The sequence below is a fragment of the Trematomus bernacchii genome, unplaced genomic scaffold, assembly GCF_902827165.1.
Source record: "Trematomus bernacchii unplaced genomic scaffold, fTreBer1.1, whole genome shotgun sequence".
NCBI lineage: Eukaryota > Metazoa > Chordata > Actinopteri > Perciformes > Nototheniidae > Trematomus > Trematomus bernacchii.
Window position 1 is genome coordinate 6976021 of NW_022987821.1, and position 18553 is coordinate 6994573.

Here is an 18553-nt window from a genome sequence, read left to right on the forward strand (position 1 = left end):
GAGGCATGGCTAAAATGCATGATCTGTTTGGTATTTGAAAAAAAAAAAAGTATAAATATGCCTTATAGGTATGGCCCTACACTATATTATTCAAATATAGCATGATAGGTCCACTTTAAGATGAGAATGACTTACTCTCTTGTTTACAGGGAAGAGTTTGAAACACTTTGGTTTTGCTTTTCCTACTGAAAGTTAGTCAGTACAAAGCCAACCAAGGCAGCTCTATTATCCTGCTTCATCCTATGCTATATGCTGTGCTAATCGTCTCCTGGCTCAAGCTTCATTATCATCCTATAAGTGTGGTGCCAATCTAACTCTAACAGCAGGAAATACAAATCAATTTAAACAAAAACTATTATACGAATAATACTTATATCATAAAACATACCCTTACAATTTAGTCTACCTTTTACATATCTTTGTGAGGACATTTTGCTCTTATAATAGCCAGACATATAGGAAGTTGCAGATGATTTACAGGCAGGCAGGAGAATGGAATAACTGTCAGAAACTCATCGCTGTCTTGTTCTCCAGGCTGAGCCATAATGAGGGGCTAAAGGATCAATCACACACACACACACACACACACACCTCATCTCATCATCCACCTCTCCCTGCCTGCTGCCGTCTCCTCATCCCCTCTTTCTCTCAAATTTATATCGTCATTATTCATGTCCTGCCTCCTCCTCCTCCTCCCTTAGCTATCACTTTTAAGAGCATTTAAAATATGTTCCCCATCCGCCTCACACAGAAACTAATTGTATTTCCAAAGCTCTTATATGGACTTTTAAGCAGCAGCTAACAAATCCTGGTTTGAGGTGTTAACATGAAATGTAGTCGCTTAAAAATGACACATTTCTCCTGCCTGCCGTATACACAGTTACCGATATATAGCATTTTATTCAGATGGCTTTATTTCCCTTAGATTACTGAAAAACGTCCGTCATCTGTCTGCTTTCAAATCTGACAAGGACTTATCCCGGGTATCATTAATTCATCACGTGTCTCTGAGGAGGTTTTCCTAATCCCGTGTCATGCAATCTGTCATGTCTGAATATAAGGGAGTAAAGGTTAAGGAAATAAGTCATTGGAGCAGGAGCTTTTATTGTAACAAAGCCAATGAGAAGGACTATATCTTTCACATCTCTTCGGGCTGACGACAGTGACAGGCCGGAGACGAGAGACAGAGGGAGAAGCCATCCTCAGAGAGTCCAGGGAAAGGTTAGCGTGGCCCCAGGCAGCATGGATGATGAGGACACACACACTCACACACACACACACACACACTGAGACCCCTGAAGTCACGTATACATGCAGTGCTGAATATGTGTCCCATTACACAGGCCACATAAACACTCAAAATAAATGAAGACTTACGTAATAATCTTGTTTTCTTGAAGACACATGAGCAGAGATGTTGCCTGTGTGACGTTCATGGTCTACGTAAGCTACACTTTTAGAAATATCACATACATGCAAGCAACATTTCCTGATTTTCTAACATGAAGGTCGTCTTTCCTCGATGTCTATGAGATGTAATGTTCGATTTGGTCTCCTGAAATGACGGCATTTCCCCTTTGAGCATGCTTCAGTGAAATGATCTAGTTTCAAGCCACATTTTGACAATAAACTCTTCAGATCTTGGTCGAAAAATGGTTGTCATCAGACTTCTGGATGTTTAAACCTCTCAAGAACGTCCTGAACAATACAAAATGGCAATGACAAACTCCCATGATCCCACGCTACTTCACACCAGCCAAATGTTGTTAATTGTTTGATTGAGAGACCCCTTATGTACTTTATCTCACCAGTACTTTAACAAATCTCCCTTCACCCTCCTATTGTCTTCGTTTCCCCCCCCCCCCTTACTTTGGTGTTCGCGGTCAAATTTGACCGGTCTTGTTTTAACTGATATTACATTAACACAAAAACCATTAACCATCACCAAATATCTTTTAACACCCTTTCAAACTGTACATATTGTATCAGACTACTGGTATACATGAAACACTGCAGTAAATATACACAGAATAGACACTGAACATGTATTGTGTGTGCCAGGTGTGATCCATGTGGGGGGATGGGCACATAAGAACGGGACATGTATCAAATTGTTCTGTGTGTGTTGTGTGTGTGTGTGTGTGTGTGTGTGTGTGTGTGTGTGTGTGTGTGTGTGTGTGTGTGTGTGTGTGTGTGTGTGTGTGTGTGTGCCAGGTGTGATTCACATGGGGGGACGGGCACATAAGGGGGGGACACATCTAGAGTATGTGTGTGTGTGTATGTGTATGTGTATGTGTATGTGTGTGTGTGTGTGTGTGTGTGTGTGTGTGTGTGTGTGTGTGTGGTGTGTGTGTGTGGGGGGGGGGGGGTGTTTGTGTGTGTGTTTTATCTGATGGTTACTAATTCCTTTTCTTTATGGGAACACCATGGGTGTTACAAAGTCATCCAAAGTTCAATGAAAGTGGTGATCAGCAATGTTATATGTTCAAATGTCTACTGTGAAGGATATCATAAAGCCTTAATGCAAGCGAATGTAAAACAAAAAAGTTATGATTGATGAAAGTAGTAAATCGGTCAGATTTGACCCGAAGACAACAGGAGGGATAAGTGGCTTAACAATCTGTACGGCATACGACCCCTTCTGTCCTTCAAACTTTTGATTCAGACGAGGAAAAACCTTTCAAATATCTCTTTCAGAGGCAAAGAAACAGAGTATGTGCCGAATAGACCAACAACAGTATTGACACTACCTATTGAGATGGATCTTAACTTTAAAAACAACATCCTCATTAATCAATCAATCAGAGGATCTTTTAAATCATAAGGCTTTATCATCAAATCACTTCAACTTCCAACATGTCCATCCCTGAAAACACATCATCTCCATTTCTGCTTTAAGCAGGACGGTTAATTGTGTTAACACAGGCGAAGGCAAAGTGTCTGCATCGATTTAATTTGCCAATTACTAAATGGCGCTCATTCATCATCACCTTAAGCTTTCACTAACTTCTCAGCACGATGTAATAAAACTGTGGAGCAATCTGTCCCCTCTCCTCATTAGGACTCTGAAGAGAACCCCCAAAGCTTAATTATTTATCCGCATTAATATCCCCTCAATTATTAATGATAGGTGAGTGTGTGTGTGTGTGTGTGTGGGCCAAAGATCAGCCCTCCTTTACCTCAGTCTCCCTCCTGATTAATGGATGAGGGAGAGGAGCCCTTCATGTATTATTACTGGGGAGAGAGAAAGGGGGAGAGAAGGGGAGAGAATGATAATCATTGTTTAGTATGCAAACATGTGGTCTGTACATTGCTGGCATTTTAATCCTATGGCTGGAAGTAATGGGGTTAAGTGTCGCAAAATTGAAAATTCATCCTTGTATCTCGTACCTCGAACTTTTGTTTTGCAAATTACATTTCCATTAACTACAGTCAGATATTATCCCAAGTGACATTAGGCTTTGTGATAGTTGCTCCAGTTAAGAAGGAAATCAAGTAAAGGAGAGATACATACATTCAAAACATGTCATGTGTAAAAAGTGTCCAAAATAATTGTAAAAAATGGGTTGTCTCAATTTTTTTGTATCATATTTTATTGTGTTTTCTTGAACAAATTAAGTTCCTTGTCTAAAAAAGTCTCATTGCTGTAAAAAAGACGATTTATACATTTGACTGTAACACTTTTGAACCAACACCTTATTTTTTCCGGTGGTAGTATGACACCTAGTGGACAAGCTTAGTATTGCAATTAATTAATTGTTGATCTAAACCAGGGGTGTCAAACTCAAATACACAGTGGGCCAAAATAAAAAAATGGGTGCTAGTCGAGGGCCAGACTGGTTCAATGTTTATTGCAGAACTTATTGAAATGAACGTATTGCACATATTAAACCTGGAACTAACAAAGCTTCAATTATTGCCTATAAAAACAACATTAAACATTAAATAATCAGTTGCATTTCTTATGGCTCTATCTGCAGAGTCATTTCTTATGAGTACATTTTTCCACAGGCCAACAACAGCTTCAACAAAACTATTTCCCTCAAAGAAAGAACCAAACATGTTCTGTTGTCGTGAGAGAAAACGTGCAGAAGGAAACATCCATGTAAACTCAGTGTGCTGCTCTGTGATGCTAGTTCAAGCCAGATACTTGGCATCTCATCTTGGGTGCAAGGTCATCAATGTTTGGGGTCAGGCTCTGAGCTGAGGAGACCCTCAGGATTGAGTGAAGGTGCAATATACCGGCGGGCCAGATCTAATAGTAATACAAAATTATCCTGCGGGCCGAAATTAAATCCACGAAGGGCCTGATTTGGCCCCCGGGCCTTGAGTTTGACACATGTGATCTAATTGGAAAACGTATTAAAATTATTTAAAACACATTTATGTTTTCGCTAAATTAATATTGATATATAATGTTTTGGTTGTGTGTATGCATAATGGGAATATATGATATTGACACTTCATTCACAATGTCTTCTTTACACTTTTAATGTAGATACTATATGCATGAGCAAGGATTGAAAAACACTTGTAGAGAATGTTAATAAAAAGCCATGGAAATCCTGCAAAGCCCTCAAATCCTAGATTCGACCCTGGCCGACTGTCTTTTTGCAAAAGTGCCCCACATGCAAAGCCAGGTGAGTATCCCTGAACAGAAATATGTCAATAATGCTTTGACCACTTACACATCACAGTCACTAGATGTCACCAAAGCTTTATGCTTGCTTTTTACTCTCAGGGTTTCCAGATGTGAACCACAATGATCACACACCGTTTCATACCAGAAAAAACCCCCCCATAAATAGACTTTATCTGCATTTATCATCTCATCCAATGCAAGTTTTCCCCCCAAAATGAATAGGTGACGGGTGAGAATCAAGCCTCTGTGCACTACTTTGATTATTTATGTGTATTTATGGAAACTTTTATGGAAACAAACACATTAAAAGTTGTGTGCATGCAAAACCAGGCAATAATACCACCTGCCAAATGATGATGAAGCAAGTTTTAGAAAATGTACTGGCTGAAAAACCAATGTGCAAAAGCTTACAACCTCTTAAAAAAAAAAAACAATATTCTCAAGTACCGGAAAAAAACACTATTTCCCATCTTCCTCCACTAGGTGGCAGCACAAGCAAGCAGCTGCAGCACTTTCCCACTTTCCTCACACCTTATTCTCTCATCTGAAACACTCGATCTGACAATGTGAACATAAGTTGTTTTTTTTAGCACAAACAAGATCACATTCACAGGAAAAGTCAGAAGCACTTTTGACTTGAGCCAACAAGAGAATTAGAAGGTGAGAATCTTCATTTTCATATCTGTGAGATAACCACATTGTTGACTATAAATGCAGACTTTTTGATCATTTATTCTGTTAGATTTGAAGGACAAATATTTGATTCAATTTTGCACGATTAAAAAAAGCTACTGGTTCAGTTTCAATATGTTTAACAGGACGTTAGAATTTAACTAGACCCACTAAGTAATTAAAAAGTCTGTCTCTACACAGCATGTTTTTATTTGTATACCTGACTCTAGGATTTAAAAACACTATACCTAATATTTTGGATTTTAAAACTCAATGCCTTTCTTTTAACTTCAAGCAAATAGTTTACAACATAACAAACGTTGAAACATGACTTTCTTCTTATAAAAGCACATATGCCTTTACTTCAGCTTTTCAACAAGAGTGTGTGTGTATGTGTATGTGTGTGTGTGTGTGTGTGTGTGTGTGTGTGTGTGTGTGTGTGTGTGTGTGTGTGTGTGTGTGTGTGTGTGTGTGTGTGGCAGTATATATAGGCTACTCAATACACCGGGCTGGATCCGTCATTTATCATCCCATTACGGCGACAAATCCGGCTCCCGGTACATGAAAGGCGAAATGAATTACCGACGTTAAGCCGTCAATAAAGCCATTTCTGTAAATGGTGTCTCGGAGGGCCCTCGCTATTATTCAACAAGCATTATCAGCACCTTGGAAATTACGTGGCCCCTGCTTCACTTTGATTAAGGGCCCTGCCAGGGGCCGGTGACAGCCTTTTGACTCGGCTTGTATTCAGGCATGAAGACTAATTAAAAGCTATAAATTATCTTCTGCACGAGCCTCTCTTTGCGGGCCAGATAAGAGCAGACTGAGAGCTCATTTACCCACAATGCGCTGCGGATAAACAGCGCAGTGATACTGTCCTAATTGGAATTTAATTAAGTAGCCATGGCGTCCCACTTCAGCCTGCAGTGCATGGGATAAAGATTTCACTGTGTTACACATCAACACGTCCCCACTCATTATTCATATTATTATTTCAAATCGCCAATTAAAGCCTGCTGGCAATTGTAGTCTTATTGGGGCGATTTTAGAAAACTACAATCGCTTTCCACACCTCATTGTGTTTCTAAAAACGTCATTTTTTTTTTAAATAGTGGATACTAAAAAAAAGAATAGGCCTAGTTGTGTTTTTCTGCCAAAAGCTCGGTTGTCTAACATGTGGTGTTTAAATAATAAATATGGCGTAAATTCGTCCCACGGTAGAGAAACAGGTCATTTATGTGAAAAAAAAACTTCGGGTGAAAATGACCAAATATACCTTTTTAGACTTTTAGCTTCAATACGAATAGACCACATTATTAATAGAGTATTATATTTAACTAAAAAGCTTCGCATTTTGCAAATATTTACCTTAGTTTAGTGATATTTTACGCTAATTACGCTGTTTCTCCTGCATCTTGGCCATTAGACCTAACACAAAAATAAATATGAAAGGGTTTAGCTCCTTAGAAATGAATGCACCAGCTCTTTAGAGGTTTGGCTTGTTTGAAGCGATTACACCTGCATTTTAATTTCTGTTTTGAGTTTGAATCTTCATGGTTTATTGCACTTATTGGAGAGAAACGACAGCTTAATGTAATGTAATAAACTGCCCTGTTTAAGAAAGATATGCCTATAAAAAACAATTAACAAGGGGGTAAGTTAGCCTAAACCAAACATTGTAATCATCATTAAGTAATTTTGATGATATAATATTGTTATCAATTCATCTCCATTCAACATAAGATCATTTAAACATATCTGGTGCTTAAAATTACTATTTTGCATAACGAGTACTTTTACTTTTGGTACTTAAAGTCCTCTTAATGCTAATACTTTTTTAGTTATTATGAATGCAGGACTTTGTATCCGAGTATCACACTGAAGTATTCCTACGTTTACCTAAGATTACTTCTTCTACCTATGTGTGAAAATACTTTTTAAAAACACATGATTTAAGAATAAAACCCTCCTAATGTCGTCCTGTGTGACATGTATAATGCTGGATGTTGGTTTCGTTTTCTATATGGCCTTTACGTGTACGCTGACCGAACTCTAATCTAATTGGCCCTCCTTAATAGTGACAGGGACGATCCTGGCTCCTGATTGGTCCTCTGCACGCATGTGCTTCCGTCTGGGTGTAAGAGAAAGGAAAAAACACTCGAGTGGGAGATAACGGATTCAGGAGAGTTTGGGAAGCGCACACACTGATATTACGCAGCACCGGACACCGGACTGGTTCTAACGTGGAGCTGCTCCTTTCGCTCGGAAGGCTTTTTAGGAGACATGTTTTTGTAGGTGAAATATAACACAGGTGTTTTATTCTAGAGGCTTCATGCAGCGCGTCTAAATTGGATACGGAAGGGGGGGCGGGCGCAACAAGTGGAGTTTGGCGTTTTTGAAGCCGAGATTTCTCCCCGTCACCAGGCATGGAGGAGCAGAAGGAGCCCGGCAGCAGCAGCCGGGACTCCACCGAGGAGGAGAGCATGTCCCTGTCGCCGAACCTCCCCTCCCCTCCCGTGATTTTACCGCACCAAGCTGCACAACAGAACCACAGAACCACGAACTTTTTCATAGACAACATCCTGAGACCGGACTTCGGCTGCAGGAAGGAGCCGAGCTACCGGAGCCAGACGCCGGGACGGGAAAACGTGAACCCGCTGACAGCGAGGCCGCACACCGGGAGCCTCTGCTTGGACTCTAGCAGCGACAGCACCTCCTCTTCGTCACCTTCCTCTTCATCCCCTTCCTCCTCGCCCTCGTCCAAGCAGTCCAATAAGCAGGGCGAAGCGGCGGGCACCGGCACCGGCACCGGACGGTACGCAGACAGCAATGGAGGCTCTCCGGCCAAGACGAAAGACAGCCAGGGGTTGCTGTGGCCCGCGTGGGTTTACTGCACGCGCTACTCGGATCGGCCCTCATCTGGTAAGGCGCTCATAGTACCCGAATCACACCGGCGGGGGTGCGTGAGGGCTGGGGAACTTTGTCTGGGTCACCGAGGCTTCCTCCACGGTGTTGTTAAACTGTTATTGGAGTAAAAATGAACTTAAAATGGGTACATCGATATTTTATTTGGCGTATGTGTGCCAGAGGTGGAAAAAGTACTCAGATCTTGTACTACAGTAAAAGTAGAAGTACGAGAGTGTTGGAATACATTCACAATGTTACTCAAGTAAAAGTACAGAAGTATTGGCATCAAAATATACTTAAAGTACCAAAAGTAAAAGTACTCATTATGTACATTTCAGAACCGATAATTTTACAAACAAAAAGAGACAATTTATAAAATATAAAAAATAATTTTGTAGATTAAAATATCCAAACACGCCATTAAACCATTACAAAAACACAGCCTTAATCATTTCCAGTACTCCACACACTCAAACAAAGAAATATTAATGTACATTATGGGATGTTAGGCCTGGGAACTTTGTCTGGGGCACTTCGGCTTCCTCCACAATGATGTTTAACTTTGATTGATATTAAAATAGGTATTTGTTGTGTATATTGCTTCTTAGCGTGGCTTTAACTCACCCAATCAGAACACACACACTCAACGTGCACACAGAGACGTGTTTACGCACAGAAATATTAAAGTATTGGGATAATGTCTCATATTTGTTACATGCTATTTATAAACTGCCTGTAAAATAACCAAGCTCGAAAAATGGGCTGATTTCCAATGCAATGTGATTGTAATGCATGTTATAATAAGCATCTATGGCTCGTGCACATTTGTTTGATGCAAACAATAACAACGATGACCTCCCTCTTGGTCCGCACATTAATGTAAAGTAACTCTTGTGGAGGATTTAAGTAAACCTGCAGCAGGGTACAACTCCGTTTGTTTATTTCATGAATTAAAATGTGAGTTTTGCAGACGAAAAGAACAACATGTCAAAAACAGCACCTGTTATTATTTATCAGTCATTTACGGTAATATTAGACACACATATTGTATTGCTAACACTTTTAAAAGGCTACAAACCAACGTTACGGCACCAGTCTACAATATCTATTCCGAAATACAAGAGACATTTTATTGTAGAGATTTGATTTTGAGATCACAGACAGCTTATTATCAAATGTAGTGTTTACGAAGATGCACTGTTCCGGCTTTACGGGGGTTTTAACACTAAATATATTATGTTCTAGTGGAGTTGGTCACAATATCTGCCATTGTTTTGCTATATTTTAGAAAGAAAGCAGTGAATGTGTACCAAAAAAACAATTGGGCTTTTATAACATTGATGCATCTCGTAACCAAAGCAGAAATCGGTTGAGATCATGCGTTCAACGTCTTCAGGCAATTTCAATTGAAATGCATTCGTTTTAAAGTGTGTGACGATAAAACGGGACATGTTTGTACATGTAGACTATTTAACGAGAGGTAGAAAGGATGTTTGTAATTTAAATCTGAAGGAAGTGTTGATAAATAATAACCATTGACGCTAAAAGAACAGAACGATCGTTATTTTTAAAATCTAATAACTTCGTCGTTTATTACGAATCATGTTCTTTAAACTACTTTTTTTTTGACATTTTAATATTACCCAGCTTGTGATGGTGATCATATTTTAATGAGATTTGTATAGGCTATTAAAGTGAGGGATGAAGGTCAAAGGTCCTTACGTTTCCTCATTTTCTATTTAGCATTAAGCGATCGCAGCGAATATTTGTTATGCTTTCCTTGACGTGTGTAGTGGCTCTTGCATTCAATTAAATAACCACCTTATACCAGTCAGCAAAATGCATTCACTGCAGGTATTTAAATCCCGTTATAGAGAGCTACATTACAGCTCTATATGTTATTACTTTGCGCACATCCTCGTGTGCATCGCTACCGTCACATTAGTGCTCCTTCAGCTTTCCTCCGTGCAGCAGCACATCGCTGTGGTGAAGAACCCTGATCCTGCAGGATGGATAGCATTAATGGAAAGAGGGAGTTTTTGCCCAGAAAGCAGAGCTGATTTGGAGCAGCAGGACAAATCGTTTCTGTTGTTTTGGAGAGGAAAGTCAGGCTGAATCAGACCACACAAAATATCTAAAACAACAGAAACGCGAAACACATTTTAATCCAACTTTTAGAGAAACGTGTCTTTCATGCGATCTTTTTCCTGAAGTTGGTTGGATTATTTATCTCCACAACGAACCCAATAACCCTAAAAGAAATGTGCTGATCTCGTATTAATTTCGACATTACTCCATTGTAGTGGAATATATGAAGGCCTTGTTATTCTCGTTTATTAATGACCATAAACCACATTATAGTCAAGAACACACACTTAACCTAAAGAGGCCTACTCGGGTTAAATTACGCTTTACAATTTCAATGAGACCTCAACCGGTGTGCATGACGGAGGAAAAAGACAATACATTATAATAAAGCTATTTTAACATTAATAATTAAATAGGATAACTGTTGCACTGTTAGTTCGGAGCCATACGAGTGTGTTTATCGTATTTAATTAGTCCTATTAAAGGTTTGATTTCACGCTTTTAAAAAGATACTGTGTTAATATCCCTACCATGACATGTCGTTAAATTATCGGTGTGTTTTCACGTTAAATGCGTTTATAATTAGCTTAAATCTTTTTGTTAGGACGATGCCAAATTAAATACTAACTGCACATCGTTGTGAGGAGTCATCAAATGGCTGTAAAATAAAGATTGTATCGAAACTAGAGAGCATGCAGGACACTGTGACCTACATTTGATGATAGTGAGCAGATAATAAGACGATCATCGCTCATCAGCAGACGCTAAGTCGATATAAGCAGCATGGGCGTTTCTATGGGGGGGCAACAAGGGGGCAGTGCCCTCTGTAACACTTGGACCCCCCTGTGGCCCCCCCTCCAAAATAACACATCTATGATAATGCATTTTGTGAAAATGTTGCAGCCAATACTGTCTCTAAACCTGGGCCTAAGATAACAGGGATGGGTTTTTTTTCTTCAGTAATGTCATTAAATAAATTGAAGTTACCGAAACAAATTATTCTACTATAAAATATAAAGAAATACAAATAAAAACTAAATTTGGCTGCATAAATAATGTATTTATACAGCATTTAAAACAAAAATAATGGTATTTTCTTTTTTCTTTTGCGCTATGACTTTATACTGAACTAAAAAAGTTTAAATCTTAAAACACTCGCTTTGTCTCGCTTGTCCAGCATTAAATGTGCACTTCTTATTTAATAACTGCAGTACAATTGGTCTAAAACTGGTTGATAAGCAGACGTGTTGATGGTAAAGATCCAAAGGCTTAATTGTCATATGCACAGCTACAGTGTAGATATGTAATGACAGTCCCAGGATCCCCAACATGCAACATGATGTATATTTGACATCAAACTAAAAGAAAATAGTGCGAGGAGAAAAGAGAGTAGAAATACAAAAGTGCAAGAGAATGGTGCAAGACTTTAGTGTGCAATTAATGCAGAAAAAGTGAAATATATACGTCAAATTAAATGCTGTATACACTGAAAAAACAGAAAATGTACCTGAATTAAATGTATTATGTCAACAGATTTCACATAACTGTATTATGTAAGGTCATTATATTAAGCTAAACCTAGTATTTGTTTATTTAAAGTTAATATTATTGCTTTCAACCAACCTAACTAGTTATAGATAGATAGATAGATAGATAGATAGATGGATAGATAGATAGATAGATAGTTGACATACTACAATTAATTAAATTCAATGTTCCAGTTTCTTCAGTGTAGTGAATTAAAATACTGCTTCTCCTTGTAATACAGGCTAAATGTGTGACATCCAATCAGATGAATAGGTGTGCACCAGCCAGTAGAATAAATTGTTATTCCCATTGTTGTTTCCACATCAGGCCCGAGGACACGGAAACTGAAAAAGAAGAAGAGCAGCCCGAAGGAGGACAAGCGGCCTCGCACGGCGTTCACGGCCGAGCAGCTGCAGAGACTGAAAACCGAGTTTCAGACCAACCGGTACATCACGGAGCAGCGGAGGCAGGCGCTGGCGCAGGAACTCAACCTCAACGAGTCCCAAATCAAAATCTGGTTCCAGAATAAGAGGGCCAAGATTAAAAAGGCCACGGGGTACAAGAACGGCTTGGCTCTGCAGCTCATGGCCCAAGGACTTTACAACCATTCGACCACCACCGTGCAGGAGGAGCGGGAGGAGAGCGAGTGACGAGACATTTCCCCCCCCCCCCCATTTGACTCTTTTGGAGATAATGAAACAGTGGAGGAGACGCTATTTAAAAAAAAAAAAAAAATCTGTTTATGGTAACAGTATATGGACATAATTATATAAATCGTTATTAAAGTTTATATAGCCACACACGTTATCATGTTGTATACAGTATATTTAATTATTTCACCTCTCATCATCCGGGTCGTTTGTTCATGTCGTTGGATCTTTAGGTTATTGTGCCACATTCCCCTTCAACACACCAGTCCGCACTCAAAACAAGCCAAAGATTTTAATATGTTCACATGTAGTCTGAAATAAAGAAAAAGAACGGTAGATTGGGACTACATTTTTATTTCTTGCATTCGTTTCCACAGCAAAAAAGCGAAAAAATATACAATTCAACGTAAAGGGCAGACTGGTAATTTGTCAATGGGTACATTTAAATAAATTAGGAACAATTTTGAACGACAGCTGTTCATTTCTTTGCCAATAACCATGCCTTTAAATTGAATTCCTAACAATTCCACACACACACACACACACACACACACACACACACACACACACACACACACACACACACACACACACACACACACACACACACACACAGTTTAAATTCATTACATACAGTAATGTCAGTGTGTTTCAGCTTTATGGAGAAACTCGGCCTCAAGTGACCTGAGGTTCAGGTTCAATATAGCCTGTGTGTGAACTCTGTGACATTGAGAGTGTGTGTGTGTGTGTGTGCACGTGTGTGTGCGTGTGTGTGTGTGTGTGTGTGTCTAAGGTCAGCAATAGTAGACAAAGTTGAGGGTCTCTACATATGATAATGTGAACGTTTTTTGAACTACAAAGCGGTTGTTGCTTATTTCAGCATGAGGAGGGGGATCTTTATTTGTTTCAATTAAGGGGAGGTGGTCACATTATAGAGGTGTACAAAAAACATTTTACTTCCCATATTCTCGATAAGTTGTGGCGTACATCTCAATCTGATGTAAACTAAATGAGGCAACACTGGATAATTACTGCTTTCATGAAAATATGTTTAACAAAGCATTTATTTTAGTAGCAAAACTCAAAGAGCCATGATTATAGGCACATTCATTCCCCTGTTTTTATTATTCTTTAATTAATTTCTTTCTTGTTTTTATCATTTACGCTATAAGTATCATTTGCTGTCACTTTAACTGACCAATATTTACACTTTTGGGTGCTATCGTCCCCCCAATTATCGAGTTTAAAACGGCCTGTGACGTCAGGATTCACATCAAGATATATCATATGTGCCGAGTTGTTTTCCATTATAGTACAATGCATATTATTTTCCCCCCACACGCCACAAGAGAGATCCCACCTTGCATTTAATGTTGATTTAATGAATAAGTGAATGGCTTCAGGAGCGAGTTTGTGACTCTGATGATTTGTGTTTGTTGCGTCGTCGCTTAAAGCCTTTTATATACAACTGATCTCAGATTATTTAATTAAGAGCTAACAAGCCTCTGCAGTTCACGGCCTTCCGCGTCTCACGATTTTTAATTATTTCAAGCGGCGCTGCGTTTGTGTTCAGCCTATAGAGCACAGATTTAATAAGCAAAGCATAGCGTGATAATAATTGATTTCAATAAAGACGACCAGGGACTCGCTGTTAGTGTATATAGGCAGGTTATTTCAGATTGAATTAACGTTTCATCTTTGAATGAAACAATCAGATTTATATATTTAATAAGCCAATTTATAAAGACTGCTGTAGCAGGCAACACTTAACGAATAAATGGAATTAAACGTGAGGATAAAAGCTTGAAAACCAGTCAAAGCAACATAATTTAACTCATATTATTGTTGGTTATTATGTTAAGAGAACCAGCAGATCTCTAAAGGGTTATGTTGTTCCTATGGAGCTTCATAAAGTCAGCCCTGCAGCATCTCTGCAGAAGAGGGAACCTCCAGGGGTCCTGGGGGGCATCAGCAATATTAGGAATAACTTAACGTCACTAAAATGCGTGAATGAATATTCATAGGACTTGATTTCAAGATCTAATTTAATGTAAACATGATCTTTTTGCATCGTATGTTACATTACGCAGCAGGAAACAATAGTCTGGTTTATAATTTGCAACACAAACCGTCCTTTTCACACATTAAAGAGACATGAAAAGTCATTCCAGAGCACATTTTGTCCCCATGAATTAAATAAGAGGCTGATATAATGTTTATAAAACACACACAGGCCTAATGTGTTTCTCTGAGGCCATCTGGCCTGCATGTGTGAACAGAGGTGCAGCTCTTCACGGTCAGCTAACCCTGCAGCTCCACTATTATAATGATATATTCATTCCCTGCTGCGAATGCGGAAGAGGATCCTGTGACAATGTATTTAAAATTCATACAATTATGAAACAGCGATAGGATTTCTCTCTCCCCCTCCCACCTTGTCATTTAGGAAGCCGAGGGTTTATCTGTAAAACAAAGAAAAGCCAGGGATCGTTTGCATAGTTAGCATAGTCTGCCTCGCAGGCACAATATGGATTTAATTTATATGCAAATGAAAGCAATAAAAGGAGAATACACACTGGAAATCTCAGCCGCTTGAAGACGAGACAGTTGGATTCAGAGCAGGTAGCACACACGCACACAAAACCCAGAGTGATCAGCTTCAACCGAGAACAACGTTATATAATATCCTCAAACTGCAGCAGAGACTGAGCAGAGAAGTGAGAGAGAGCACGCACACACACACACACACACACACACACACACACACACACACACACACACACACACACACACACACAACACACACACACACACACACACACACACACACACACACACACACACACCACACACACACACACACACACACACACACACACACACACACACACACACACACACACACACACACACACACACACACACACACACACACACACACACACATTATAACAGGTTACACTACACAACGTTACAGAAAGTAGTTCCACCTCAACCAGCACCAGTTGTAAAATCTTAAATACAATATGCAAAAATAATCTGACACTTATAAAAGGGTCTGTTAGTAGAATGAGACGCTATAAGTACAAAGGATGTTAAAGAATAATATTGCTTAAGATAAAGCACTTGTAGAAAACTGTCAATATTGAGTGTATTATTTACTATACTTCCTACTTTCAGGCTACTTAAGAAAAAACATCTGCTTTCTTTGTTGAATAAATCTATTGGCCATTGTGACCTTGAATATAATCCTCAGTAAAAAGTGAGTTTTTCCCTCACCTGTCATTCAAACAAAGAAGAGGGGGGGGGTTATTTTGTGATGGAAACTATGAGCGCTGTCCACGTACAGCTAATGATAATGAACACTTGTTCTGGTAAACACAAGATTTAAAATAGTGGTTTTTCATACAAAGTGTGTCGACTAACAATTCCCCGTCCAAATAACCGTCCACACCGACAAAAGGTTTTACGGGAAAAACAAATCATAGCTACAGAGACTTAACATACAATGAAATGCACTCATGCACACACACATACAAGCGTGTGCAAAAAGGCAGTAAAAGGGCCCGGTGCTTCCACACAGAGAACATCTAAAAAGAGCTTCTTAGATCACTACGCTGTGACGAGCAATGGCTTCTCAGCTGCTGCCTCCATAAAGAGAGGAGAGAGAGAGGGGGGGGGGGGAGACAAAGAGAGAGAGGTCCTTCAAGTCTTTAACTCTCCTCCTGAGTTACTGTAGATGCTATGGTCCCATCTCTTTGGATTTTAACAACATGCGTATACATTTGTGAGCTGCAGGAATAATACCTGCTCTTATTTATTTTCGACATTGACTAACATCTAAAAAAGGACGTTATGCAGCATGTGAGACGTTTGTATTTGTGTTTCAATGACGTGTGTCACCGCACTTCAGTCAGAGTTCAACTTATTTTTCTTGCCATTATTCATCACATTTTTTCATCTTATAGTCACGTTATATTGCATTAGTGTTCCCCGTCCTCTCAGCCAATCACGAGCCTCTCCTCTTAAACAAGCAAGCTCAACACCTGCTAACACAATTAGCCTGTTAGCACCTGTTAGCTTGAACAAAGAAAAATACCATAGTTCATTTTAAACAACTATCTGGCTTTCACTATGAAGACAAGCAGCATTTAAAAATAAATAGTAGTTTATTTTTATAAAATATTGAACTTTTTTGGGTTTTATTTGCTATTTTAACACGATATATAGATCTCTAGTTCAAAAGGTTGAAGGTCAAACCACATCCACATGCTGTTTTCACAGAAATTATACATTTTACGGCACAATAATCTCTATTATGGTAAAAAAACAAACAAAGCCTTAAGGTCATTTCCAGTCGTAATTTCGAAATGTGACCAAATATGCAAATACTGTATTTTGAATTTGGGACTGCATAATGCGTGTGAAATTTACAGTGGGTTAAATCTATGAAAGGTATAAACTAGAGGTATACGTTGGGGATAAAGGGGACGTATTAAATATGTTGTTTTTTGCTTTTATATATTTTTTACATCAAATTAAGGTGAATATCTTTGGGTTAAGAGTGACAAAACAAGACATTTAAAGACATCACATTGGACAATTGTCATTATTTTCTGATATGTTCATTGACCGAGAACAATTTATAACTAATCTGGAAAATAATCTGCAGATTAACGATAGTGAAAATGACTGTAATGGTTTTATTTGCATATTTTTGGGACAACATTTGGAGTGTGTGAGGACAGCATGTCGGAGAAATCAGCAGCAGAACGGTTTTCAAACCATTTCACCCCGACTGTTTCCAGGAGTACAAATATAGATCGGTTCTCACCATGGGGAAGTTTACTCATGACTTATTGTGGGCTGTCAACTGGACACACACACACACACACACACACACACACACACACACACACACACACACACACACACACACACACACACACACACACACACACACACACACACACACACACACACACACACACACACACACCACACACACACACACACACACACACACACCACACACACACACACACACACACACACACACACACACACACACACACACACACACACACACACACACACACACACACACACACACAAAGGTGGCATTGAAAGGGAACCTCCCACAATGCAGCTGAGCGTCCAGGGGGCCTCTGCTCCAACAGCCGTGATCTCACCGAGCTAAATCCAGATTACATGGAGGATATACACAGCGCCACTTGTTTACTCTGCCCGACAGGGGGTGATTTGAGAGGGGGGAGGTTAAGAGGGAGGTGGGGGGTACCACTGTCACACTGTATGTAATGCAAACTGACTTCCCCAGGCCAAAAGAGAAGGGGAACTCTCTAAATATTTTTGTTTGTGTGAAATTGACCTAAAAATAGCTTTTTTTAGTTTGCAGTTTCGCATGAAGACAGTGTTTGTAGTCCGTGTGTAAGAAATACAATAGTGGAGTCGCACAAATCAAATGTTAAATCTATAAATTGGATGTTTTTGCGACCCTCAATCACTCTCAAGGATGTTATTTTCTAACATGTAGCGTGCTACTGAGGAGGCGGCGCAGTTGAGGACAGTTATTCTGCTCTAATTAAAAAGCGACTGCGGGAAATGACAGAGCATCTCCAGCCACAGCTATGTAGAGACAACACTGCGACTCAAGCTGCCGGCGAGAGCTTCTTAATGTGACTCGTCTGTGTCAGAAGAAGTCATCACATGCAGCTCATTAATCTGAGGTTTGATTGCAAAACAACACGCGAGATCTTTCAAACTTTCAATGTATTTTCGTGAGAATTGGGAATGAGTCTTAGAGAAGAGGGGAAACAAAAGACATGCATGACTTTAAATAACATACAGAGACTATGTTTACATGCACACTAATATTCCTAGTGATTTGAATATAGAAGGAACCAAATTCACAGCACAGGTTATTCAGAATTAGGCCTTTTTTTGTGATAAAGACACGGGGGGTATAAGCAGATATTATTTTGCTTTGAGGAGCATCATTTGGGTTTATATACACATGCAGATTAGTGTCAGCTCGGTACAATGCACA

The 18553-nt window shown here is 39.4% G+C and overlaps 1 protein-coding gene across 2 annotated transcripts; it reads left to right on the forward strand.

Moving 5' to 3' along the window:
• The first annotated feature begins 7510 nt into the window (after positions 1-7510).
• LOC117499095 (homeobox protein engrailed-1-B-like) lies at positions 7511-12937 on the forward strand. Of its 2 annotated transcripts, none has more exons than XM_034151392.1 (2): positions 7511-8236; positions 12152-12937. In XM_034151392.1, the coding sequence occupies exons 1-2, from the start codon at positions 7741-7743 to the stop codon at positions 12484-12486; spliced, it is 831 nt and encodes a 276-aa protein (XP_034007283.1). In that variant the 5' UTR covers positions 7511-7740; the 3' UTR covers positions 12487-12937. The 2 variants fall into 2 exon arrangements, with proteins under 2 accessions (XP_034007283.1, XP_034007284.1); XM_034151393.1 differs by having other exon boundaries at positions 12164-12937.
• Positions 12938-18553: the final 5616 nt, after the last annotated feature.

What these genes read in the sequence shown, in the direction of transcription:
- LOC117499095 (XM_034151392.1), top strand. Translation starts at nt 7,741, where the DNA reads ATGGAGGAGCAGAAGGAGCCCGGCAGCAGCAGCCGGGACTCCACCGAG. An exon ending in CTCGGATCGGCCCTCATCTG is followed by an intron (nt 8,237 to 12,151) that starts GTAAGGCGCTCA and finishes TTCCCATTGTTG; the next exon opens with TTTCCACATCAGGCCCGAGG.